Genomic DNA, 12,500 nt, shown 5'->3' with positions numbered 1-12,500 from the left:
AAATACTGTTCACTTATGTGTTTCACTGTAAACACCTGGTCCACACACCCCCTACCTTTCCTAAAGCCTCCTTGTTCATCTGCTATCCTATTCTCCGTCTTACTCTTAATTCTTTCAATAATAACTCTACCATACACTTTACCAGGTATACTCAACAAACTTATCCCCCTATAATTTTTGCACTCTCTTTTGTCCCCTTTGCCTTTATACAGAGGAACTATGCATGCTCTCTGCCAATCCCTAGGTACCTTACCTTCTTCCATACATTTATTAAATAATTGCACCAACCACTCCAAAACCTATATCCCCACCTGCTTTTAACATTTCTATCTTTATCCCATCAATCCCGGCTGCCTTACCCACTTTCATTTTACCTACTGCCTCACGAACTTCCCCCACACTCACAACTGGCTCTTCCTCACTCCTACAAGATGTTATTCCTCCTTGCCCTATACACGAAATCACAGCTTCCCTATCTTCATCAACATTTAACAATTCCTCGAAATATTCCCTCCATCTTCCCAATACCTCTAACTCTCCATTTAATAACTCTCCTCTCATATTTTTAACTGACAAATCCATTTGTTCTCTAGGCTTCCAAAACTTTTTTTTTTTTTTTTTTTTTTACACAGGGTTTGACAAGGTTAGGTTAAGGATCCCTAGCTTTATTGACAAGCTATTTACAGGTTAAGGATTCCTAACTTTATTGGCAAGCTAAGAGCTGTTACCTACATCAGCTCATTTGAAAGCATTTTTATTGTTATGAGACATACAAGTAGGGAACAGGATGAAGTTGGAGCCATCTGTGGGCCAGCATTTTCATTTGATCAACTGACTTTATCTCGTTGACATCATTATGCTGTACGAATGTGTTCCATACTCGAGTCATCCTGGGTATATAGGATCTCAGATGGAATTATGTTCTGGAGAAGGGCACAGCCAGAGTGAAGTTGCTGCTTTCTGCCCTTCTTGTGGCATAAAAGCTTGTTTCACGCTGTCCTCGAAGTGGATCCAAGTGTGGTACTTTGACAATATTGGCCTTGTACATAACAGTAAGGCCACCTACATCCCTCCTGTGTTGAAGGCTCTGCTGAAATGACAGATCTATCCAGGATGGGTCCAGGCAATAGATGAGACGTCTTGCTCTGTTCTCTACTCTGTCAAGCAGCCGCAGATGAGAGGGGAAGCAGGCAAACCAAGAAAGTGGAGCATACTCAAGGTGCGAGCGTACTTGTGCCTCATACAGAATCTTGCAACCCCTACTGTCAAGTAGATGCGAGATACGGCGAAGTGCTGTAAGCTTCCTGGCTGCCTTGTTTGCAAGATTTACAACATGGTTCTTCATGGTTAGTTTGGAGTCAAATTTCACCCCAAGGATATCAACTTCTTCTCCAGGTGCCAACACCCTCCCATTCATCCTTACTACTGCACCAGCATTACCATCATGGTGCCTAGAGACGATCATCATTTGCGTTTTCTCAGGTGCAAATGTTATTTGCCATCTATTTCCCCAAGCTGATATAGCTCTCAGCTGGTGATTGATGTAGCTTAGAGCAGCTGGCATTTCTTCTCTTGGATAAGCGAATGTCAGTGTGCAGTCGTCTGCATATGCATGTGATTCTGGGATGAGATGAAGAAGGCCGTTGAAGTAGACATTCCATAACAATGGTCCCAGCACGCTTCCTTGTGGAACACTTGCCCCAATAGGATGTCTTGCTGATTCCGTTCCATTGAGAACTACACTTAGAGATCTACCATGAAGGTAATCACTGAGGAGACATAGTGTAGAGCCTGCAAGTCCCAGTGCTTGAAGTTTTGCTAAGAGGCCCTGGTGCCACACCCAGTCGAAAGCGCCAGCAATGTCCAGTGCTACCACACAGCTGACTTTGGATTCATCCAGTGATTGGTGCCACTTAGTGGAGAGGTTTAACAACAGATCAGCAGCAGAGTAACCTTTCCTGAAGCCATATTGACAATCACAAAGTAGTGAGTGATAGTCAAAAAACTCTGTCATTTGTCTTGAGATTATTGTCTCAAGGATCTTACCAGTGATTGACAGGAGTGACACTGGTCTGTAGTTGCTGATTTCTGCTCTGCTCTTCTTTTTGAGAACAGAGACTACATTTGCCTCTTTCCATAGAGAGGGCCATTTACACTGTACTAGGCAGTGCTGAAAGATGAGAGTTAGAGGTGATGCTAGCTGGTCTGCACATCTTCTCAGCAATCTTAGGATTAACTTGTCTGGGCCCACAGCCTTTTCTTGGTCAAGCGATTTAAGAAGGAAATGCACGTCCTCCTGCCTTATTGTCACCACTGACAGTTTTGACACAGTTTTTGCAGCTAGCCAAGGAGGGTCCCTCCAAAACTTTTTCTTATTTTCAACAAAATTTGTTGATAACATCTCACCCACTCTCTCATTTGCTCTCTTTTTACGTTGCTTCACCACTCTCTTAACCTCTCTCTTTTTCTCCATATGCTCTTCCCTCCTTGCATCACTTCTACTTTGTAAAAACTTCTCATATGGTAACTTTTTCTCCCTTACTACTCTCTTTACATCATCATTCCACCAATCGCTCCTCTTCCCTCCTGCACCCACTTTCCTGTAACCACAAACTTCTGCTGAACACAAATAATCCGCACTTATGTGACAAACTCATGGCGACATTCTGGTCCAAACTGGACTATTAATTAATGCTTATATTACAATTCTTTCTTCTCTCAATATTTTGGTATCACCATAGTCAATTTACTTACATTGTCAAAGTAACAGTTGATGTTCTCTGGTGCAGCCTGACTCAGTGCTTCACCAATATTTGTTGTCTTGTAGTTAAAGGCATAGTCAGCTCCTAGCTCCTTGACCCATGCAACCTTCTCATCTGATCCAGCAAAGGCAATTACCTTGCAACCTGAGAATACATGTGACTGCATTAGAGCTTAAGAAAACTAAAGCCTTCTAGAGAACACACAGTACTCACTAATATTTGACACATCAAATGAAGAGTGTACCAAATATTTTATTAGCCAATTCAAAGCTCCACTTATTCTCCATATCATGGTTAAATTTGTTTTCTCAATGTTTAAATTATAAGTATTAAGTTTACAGATGTAAAGTAGTAATAATAGTAAGATAAGACAGCAGTAGTTCTGATATTTACAAAGCATTTAAGTATTCATACCAATAAAAATAATGACATACAACACATACAATAAAGAAAACAGTAACAGCTACAAATGAATAAAATATACAAAACAAATAAAAATAAATTTAAGACCCAAATTCAGCTGTATGCCAGTCAATATTTAATGTGGACTCCAAGAAATAAAAACAACTACAAGTTCAACGAGCAAAATTAAAGGAAACATTATATTATACTGACATGTACTGACAATGGTCTTAGTACTCAAAATAAATATGGTGAACAATAATGAAGGACATTTAAAAACTAGTAGGTAGTAGGTTGGTAGACAGCAACCGCCCAGGGAGGTACTACCATCTTGCCAAGTGAGTGTAAAACGAAAACCTGTAATTGTTTTACATGATGGTAGTATTGCTGGTGTCCATTTTTCTGTCGCGTAAACATGCAAGGTTTCAGGTACGTCTTGCTACTTCTACTTACACTTAGGTCACACTACACATACATGTACAAGCATATATATACACACCCCTCTGGGTTTTCTTCTATTTTCTTTCTAGTTCTTGTTCTTGTTTATTTCCTCTTATCTCCATGGGGAAGTGGAACAGAATTCTTCCTCTGTAAGCCATGCGTGTTGTAAGAGGCGACTAAAATGCCGGGAGCAAGGGGCTAGTAACCCCTTCTCCTGTATATATTACTAAATGTACAAGGAGAAACTTTCGTTTCTCCTTTTGGGCCACCTCGCCTCGGTGGGATACGGCCAGTGTGTTGAAAGAAAGATTTAAAAACTATTACTCCAAATCATTATTTTCAATTAGCCTAGCCCCAGCCTAATATGCTGTTGTATATCAATTATAGTTTAACCACATACTAACAAATTGTTATCTATTAACTAGTTTAACCATACTCACAGGCTATTATGTATCAACTCCAACTTTTCTTTGCCTTCGTAAAAATGTTTTAAGAGAGATCGATAAGTATGGTTAGGTATCATGTTTCCTTATACAGCTCTAAAGTTTAAATTTTATAATTGCTGTTTCAACACAGTCATCACCTTGTCTGTCACAATTCCAATTATTAAATCTAGTTCTTAATTAATATCTACCAAATACACGAGTCCTCCACACACATAAAATGAACGCACAAAAATAAGAATGTATTTGGTGAAAAAAAATAATGAAGATAAAACATTCCCCCCCCCCCCAACAAAAAAAAACTTAAAAAATTATTGTAGTTGCAGATCAGCATTCTTAAGAAAGTAACTGATTCCAGTGTGCCTCATTTTGTGACTAAGAACATAAGAAAGAAGGAACACTGCAACAGGCCTGACCCATGCGGAGCCGGTCCATGTCCCCCCCCCCCCCCGGATTATCCCAATGACCCACCCAGTCTGGTCATCCCTACTCAAGGATGGAGCACTGTACCAGACCCAGCAGCAAAGCTAGTCAGGTCCAACTCACACCCACCCACACCCACTCATGTATTTATCTAACCTATTTTTAAAACTACACAACGTTTTAGCCTCAATAACTGTACTCGGGAGCTTGTTCCACTCACCCACAACTCTATTACCAAACCAGTGCTTTAGTATATCCTTCCTGAATCTGAATTTTTCCAACTTGAAACCATTGCTGCGAGTCCTGTCTTGGCTGGAAATTTTCAGCACACTATTTACATCCCCTTTATTTATTCCTGTTTTCCATTTATACACCTCGATCATATCTCCCCTAATTCTACGCCTTTTGAGAGAGTGCAGATTCAGGGCCCTCAGTCTATCCTCATAGGGAAGATTTCTGATACATGGGATCATCTTTGTCATCCTCCTTTGTACGTTTTCCAGAGCAGTTATATCCATTCTGTAATACGGTGACCAGAACTGAGCAGCATAGTCTAAATGAGGCCTAACCAAGGATATATAGAGTTGAAGAACAACCTGAGGACTTCTATTATTTATACTTCTAGATATGAAGCCAAGAATTCTGTTAGCTTTATTGCGAACACTAATGCACTGTTGTCTTGGTTTTAGATTACTGCTAACCAGAACTCCTAAATCCTTTTCGCAATCAATAGTATTAAGATCTACATTATTTAGTTTATATGTGGCATGGTTATTTAACTGTCCAACATTTAGAACTTTGCATTTATCAATATTAAACTGCATCTGCCACTTCTCCGACCATTGCGTCAGTCTATTCAAATCATCCTGGAGTGCTCTAATGTCCTCATTAGAATGAATTGGACGGCCTATTTTGGCGTCGTCAGCAAATTTGCTTATGTCGCTATTTATTCCCTCATCTATGTCGTTTATGTAAATTGTGAACAACAATGAGCCCAACACCGACCCCTGAGGAACACCGCTTGTGACGTGCCCCCATTCTGGTTTCTCCCCATTTATGCAAACTCTCTGCTGTCTATTTGTCAGCCATGCCTCTACCCAGGAAAAAATTTCTCCTCCTATCCCGTGTGCCCTAAGTTTCCTCAATAGCCTCTGGTGTGGAACTCTATCGAAAGCCTTACTGAAGTCCATATACACAATATCATATTCATTACCATGATCTACCTCCTCAAACACCTTTGTGAAAAAAGTTAGTAAATTCTTAAGACAGGAACGCCCCTTTGTAAAACCGTGTTGAGAATCATTAATCAATCTGTGCCTGTCAAGATGGCTACGAATTGCTTCAGCAATTATTGATTCCATTAATTTTCCCACTATGGAGGTAAGGCTTATTGGTATATAGTTCGAAGCCAAGGATCTGTCACCTGCCTTGTAAATAGGTATTACATTTGCCATTTTCCACTTATCAGGCACTATGCCAGTTTGTAGTGATATGTTAAAAAATTAGCCAAAGGTATGCTAAGTTCCTCTTTTTTTTATTATTTTTTTATTACCACACTGGCCAATTCCCACCAAGGCAGGGTGGCCTGAAAAAGAAAAACTTTCACCATCATTCACTCCATCACTGTCTTGCCAGAAGGGTGCTATACACTACAGTTTTTAAACTGCAACATTAACACCCCTCCTTCAGAGTGCAGGCACTGTACTTCCCATCTCCAGGACTCAAGTCCGGCCTGCCGGTTTCCCTGAACCCCTTCATAAATGTTACTTTGATCACACTCCAACAGCACGTCAAGTATTAAAAACCATTTGTCTCCATTCACTCCTATCAAACACGCTCACGCATGCCTGCTGGAAGTCCAAGCCCCTCGCACACAAAACCTCCTTTACCCTCTCCCTCCAACCTTTCCTAGGCCGACCCCTACCCCGCCTTCCTTCCACTACAGACTGATACACTCTTGAAGTCACTCTGTTTCGCTCCATTCTCTCCACATGTCCGAACCACCTCAACAACCCTTCCTCAGCCCTCTGGACAATAGTTTTGGTAATCCCGCACCTCCTCCTAACTTCCAAACTACGAATTCTCTGCATTATATTCACACCACACATTGCCCTCAGACATAACATCTCCACTGCCTCCAGCCTTCTCCTCGCTGCAACATTCATCACCCATGCTTCACACTCATATAACAGCGTTGGTAAAACTATACTCTCATACATTCCCCTCTTTGCCTCCAAGGACAAAGTTCTTTGTCTCCACAGACTCCTAAGTGCGCCACTCACCCTTTTCCCCTCATCAATTCTATGATTCACCTCATCTTTCATAGACCCATCCGCTGACACTTCCACTCCCAAATATCTGAATACATTCACCTCCTCCATACTCTCTCCCTCCAATCTGATATCCAATCTTTCATCACCTAATCTTTTTGTTATCCTCATAACCTTACTCTTTCCTGTATTCACTTTTAATTTTCTTCTTTTGCACACCCTACCAAATTCATCCACCAATCTCTGCAACTTCTCTTCAGAATCTCCCAAGAGCACAGTGTCATCAGCAAAGAGCAACTGTGACAACTCCCACTTTATGTGTGATTCTTTATCTTTTAACGCCACGCCTCTTGCCAAGACCCTCGCATTTACTTATCTTACAACCCCATCTATAAATATATTAAACAACCATGGTGACATCACACATCCTTGTCTAAGGCCTACTTTTACTGGGAAATAATTTCCCTCTTTCCTACGTACTCTAACTTGAGCCTCACTATCCTCGTAAAAACTCTTCACTGCTTTCAGTAACCTACCTCCTACACCATACACCTGCAACATCTGCCACATTGCCCCCCCTATCCACCCTGTCCTACACCTTTTCCAAATCCATAAATGCCACAAAGACCTCTTTAGCCTTATCTAAATACTGTTCACTTATATGTTTCACTGTAAACACTTGGTCCACACACCCCCTACCTTTCCTAAAGCCTCCTTGTTCATCTGCTATCCTATTCTCTGTCTTACTCTTAATTCTTTCAATAATAACTCTACCATACACTTTACCAGGTATACTCAACAGACTTATCCCCCTATAATTTTTGCACTCTCTTTTGTCCCCTTTGCCTTTATACAAAGGAATTATGCATGCTCTCTGCCAATCCCTAGGTACCTTACCCTCTTCCATACATTTATTAAATAATTGCACCAACCACTCCAAAACTATATCCCCACCTGCTTTTAACATTTCTATCTTTATCCCATCAATCCCGGCTGCCTTACCCCCTTTCATTTTACCTACTGCCTCACGAACTTCCCCCACACTCACAACTGGCTCTTCCTCACTCCTACAAGATGTTATTCCTCCTTGCCCTATACACGAAATCACATTCCTTTAACACCCTTGCAAACAGTTCATCAGGACCTGGAGATTTGTTGGGTTTTAGTTTCTCTATTTGTCTGAGGACCATGTCACTAGTTACCGCTATCGTACATAGTTTATCATCCTGCTCTACGTAATCCATTTCAGGAATATCGCTAGTATTTCCTGGGTGAAAACTGAGAGGAAGTAGGTATTTAGTATTTCACACATATCCTTATCACTGTCAGTGATTTGACCAGAGTTACTCTTAAGTGGGCCAATCTTGTCCCTAATCTTACTTCTGTATACCTGAAAGAACTCTTTTGGGTTAGTCTTTGAATCCCTTGCAACCTTAGCCTCATAATCCCTTTTTGCTTTTCTTATTCCATTTTTTATTTCTCTCTTTAATTGAATATATTGATTTCTTAACTGCCCATCCCCTCTTTTGATACGCCTATATATGCCCCTCTTTTGACCAATGAGATATTTTAATCTATTGTTCATCCATTTGGGATCATTTTTGTTAGATCTAATTTCCCTACTCGGAACAAAAGTTGTCTGGGCAGCTAGAACTATGCTCTGAAAAACGTCATATTGGCAACCAAGATCACCTACCTGACCCATAGTCAGGACATCCCAATTTAGCCCACCCAAGTAATTTTTCAGTCCCATGAAGTCGGCCAAGCGAAAATCTGGGACAGAGATTTGAAGAACATAACTCGGGGACCTACTGTACATACTGTAACTAATTTGACCGTTCTTATACACTTTCCATTTCAGTTTTTCCTTATTTTTAGCCAGACCAGTGCACCTAACCCCCCTTTCTCATTGCTGAAGGTACAAAAATCTGTTAGTACAGGTTTAATGAAATTTTGGGGGCATTCAACTCTTGTAAAAAGAGAGGGTTTTCACATACAGTGGAGTATTTACAATATTTTTTACAGTAACTATTATTCTCACCTTTCATCTTAGCAATCTGCACCACAATACTACCTACAGCTCCTGCAGCACCATTCACCAGCACTGTCTCGCCTGCCTTAGGCTGGCAAATTTCTAAAAATCCAAAATATGCTGTAATCCTGTAAGAAAAAACATAATAGGTTTCAAATAAATAAACACTTCCATCAGTTGAAAAATACATAAATACCAGCAAAAATTTGTTAAAAGTTCCGTGTTTCTGTGGAATTATGGTACTGAATGTACAGTTGTATCTGACTTACGAGTGCTCCAACTTGCAAGTTTTCCGGGTTACGAGCCGTCGCTTGGTCGATTTTTTGCTTTGAGTTGCGAGCCAAAATCCAAGTTACGAGCGAGCTTCAGATATGCCGCCATTCGCAGGAGATACCGAGGAAATATCAAAAACCTCAGTAATAACCAATGTGTAACATCCTTTCAATTTTGATACCACTGGTAGTGTCATCCTGCCAGAATGTTCTATAACGTATGCCCTAAGTAAAGAGAAAATTCTGGATGTGTAATACATGTTCAGCAGGCTGGCTGGTTGGGTGGCTGGTTGGCTGGCCAGCTGGGTGACCGGCTGACTGGCGGATTTGCATTGGCTGTCTCTGTCTCCTGTCTGTCTGTATCTGTCTCTGTTTGTGTGTGTCTATCTCTGTCTCTATTTGTCTCTATCTTAGTCTATCTCTGTCTGTCCATCTCTATCTGTCTCTGTCTTTGTCTATCTGTCTCTCTATCTCTTTCTCTGTCTCTATCTAACAGGTAGCATAAATACAGTTATACCTAAATACAGTTATTACCTAGGATAGCCCAAAAAATCCAGACACAGTGCTATACTATGCTTGTAGATATAAGGCATAATAAGCATGACTGGCAAGTAATATACGTTTTCACTTATTCAGGAATCAGATGTGACGACTTGAGGCAGTAAAAGTGCAGTACTTCGTGCCTCGTGCCTTCTCTGAGAGATGGCACGAGGCATTTATGCTGATTTACTTCCGATATATTCACTCCAAATGTAAGCCGGTCTCCTGACTCGGAAAAAAAAAAAAACTCCAAGAAAATCGCTGTTGTTGCAGTATTTTCCTTATGAAAACAGTGATCTAGTGTAGTTAGCCTCATAAACACTCCGTTTTCTCTTATAATAAGACCTCAGAAGAGCAATTAATTAATTTAAATTTGCTCGTATATCAATTTTCTTCATTTCAATTAATTGAAATGCTCTCGGGAGGCAGGACAAAATACAGTGGACTCTCAGTTAACACCTACATCGGATAATGTCAAAGTCGTATAACGCCTCACTTTGGCATAAAAAAAATTGGCTCAGATAACACCTAAAAACTCAGTTAGGAGCTTTCGTCCCGAACATGTCCGCACGGCGCCCTGAGCAGGCCCGGCCACTCACCCCGAGTACCAGCCAGTGTGCCATTGTTTACAAGCCACTGAGGATGGTTCCACGCGTACATGCGCCCAAAGAAAGCTTCTAGTGCCAACCCTGCGAGGTGTACTAGCGAATTAAAAAAAGGAGATAATAGAAAAGCACGAGAGTGGAATGCGTATCTCGGAGTTGGAAAAGTTATACAACAAACCCCATTCAACCATCACTACTATCTTGCACAACAAAAAGGGAAATCTTAAAGGGATGCGAGAAACAGAGCTCTCTGGACCCCTGTCACTGTGCGACAGGGATCCAGTGACCCCCCAGCTAGTCCTAGTGGCATTAAAAAACAAAGAAGGGAGTAACCCCAGAAAAGGACTTGTTACCTGAAGTCTTTATGGAAGGGGATTTCCCTTCCAAGGAATAGAACACCTGCATCATCTGCCCTCCTACTGTCTCATCACTCATCAACAATTCCAAAATAAAGGTGTCATTTCAGTAATGTTTATTGTGCATGTATCATTGTTTCCTGTGTAGGGAAATGTATATTTCATGTAAAAAAAATTACATCTACCATCCGACTTACGACCTGCTCGACTTATGACTACTCGACTTACGACCATGTTTTTTTTATGCCAAATTTCTGGGAAATAAACAACTATTTGTGTTGTACACAGTGTTTATCCTAAACCTTACAGTATAAAATACAGTACTAGCAGCATAAAAAGTAAAGTAAAACATGAAATACCAAAATAAAACAATAAAATAAAGTCATTACAAAAATGTTATGTTGATATTCAGTAGAAAAGTTCGACTTACGACCATTTCGACTTACGACCGGTTTCTCGGAACCGAACTCGGTCGTAAGTAGGATGGTAGGTGTATTTTGTTTAATACTTTAGGGTGTCTGGAACGGATTAATTGGATTTCCATTATTTCTTATGGGGAAAATTAATTTGGTTAAAAGCTAAATTGGTTAAAGCCTAGCTCTCTGGAACAGATTAAAGGCATTAACTGAGGGTCCACTGTACTTCAATATAAAGCTAATATCAACTCTGAGGCTTATTTATCTATCACAATTGATCTAATATGACATAATAAACAAAATAAATAACACAGAAACATGTTATATACTCTAGAATAAATATGTCATTATGTGATGAGTGGTGGCGGCCATTGCCACTGCTGCACTGACCATGTCTTCCCATTCTTCCCCTTCTGAAAACAGTGTGTTTGTGAGGCTAACTGCATTAGATCACTAGATTCATAAGGAAAACATTGAAAAAACAATGTATTTATAAATAAGAAATATTGTATAAAAACATAATAAAACATAATAGAGAATGTAAAGAAATAAAATGGGTTTATAAAGTGTGCGTACATATTTATGTACCTTGGAGAAGAGATGGTGGCGAAGGCTGAGGGTGGAAGATGGGTAGAGCAGCATATGCTGTTAGTGGCCCTATAAGCCCCAACAACAACAACACTGGAGGAGTTTGTTTCATTTCGTCTTTTTTCTATCGCTTAATCGCTTAACTTACTTGCTACACTCTTAATGCTACACTTTATCGCTGAACCTAACTGCTACAATTTGTTTTATTGTAGAAGTACTACGTATGTTGCGTATTAGGAATTATTCAACTAGACTCAAAAAATATAAAGATTATTACTGAAGAAGAAACAACTTGTGTAATGGGTATAATCCATAAACATCCAATTCTTATTTCTAGTTTGTTGGCATATTATAGGGTAGCAATGTGGCAGATGTTGCAAGTGTATGGAATAGGTCGTGTAAATTACTAAACGCTGTAAAAAGTTTTTATGAGGATAGTGAGGCTCAGGTTAGGGTGTGTATGAGAGAGGGTGATTACTTCCCAGTAAAAGTAGGGATGTGTAATGTCACCATGGTTGTTTAACATATTTATAGCTGGTGTTGGGGAGAAGGGTAGAATTAAATTATGGGGAATCAAATACAAAATGGGAGTTGCCACAGTTACTTTTTGCTGTTGATATTGTGCTTTTGGGAGATTCTAAAGAAAAGTTGCAAAGGGTAGTGGATGAGTTTGGGAGGGTGTGTAAAGGTAGAAAAGTTGAAAGTGATCACAAATAAGAGTATGATGCTGAGGGTATCAAACAATTTAGATAAAGAAAAATTGGATATCACACTGAAGGGAGGGAGTATGGAAGAAGTGAATGTGTTTAGATATTTGGGAGTTGACTTGTCAGCAGATGGGTTTATGAAGGATGAGGTTAACCATAGTATTGAAGGAAAAAAGCTGAGTGGTGCTTCGAGGTACCTGTTATGACAAAAAAAAAAAAACATTATCCACGGAGGCAAAGAAG

The 12,500-nt window shown here is 40.1% G+C and overlaps 1 protein-coding gene across 3 annotated transcripts in view; it reads right to left on the bottom strand.

Annotated features, from left to right (window-relative positions):
• LOC128702329 (prostaglandin reductase 1) overlaps positions 1–12,500 on the bottom strand; it is a 36,689-nt gene that overhangs the window by 11,974 nt on the left and 12,215 nt on the right. For all 3 annotated transcript variants that reach the window (XM_070102217.1, XM_070102219.1, XM_070102218.1), the window contains exons 5-6: positions 8,783–8,901; positions 2,755–2,906 (exon numbers count right to left, since the gene is read on the bottom strand). In XM_070102217.1, coding sequence (XP_069958318.1) covers positions 2,755–2,906; positions 8,783–8,901 — 271 coding nt within the window. The remainder of the gene's footprint in view (positions 1–2,754; positions 2,907–8,782; positions 8,902–12,500) is intronic.

This window comes from Cherax quadricarinatus, chromosome 80 (genome assembly GCF_038502225.1).
Source record: "Cherax quadricarinatus isolate ZL_2023a chromosome 80, ASM3850222v1, whole genome shotgun sequence".
Lineage (NCBI taxonomy): Eukaryota > Metazoa > Arthropoda > Malacostraca > Decapoda > Parastacidae > Cherax > Cherax quadricarinatus.
This window is presented reverse-complemented; position numbering and strand designations above follow the sequence as displayed.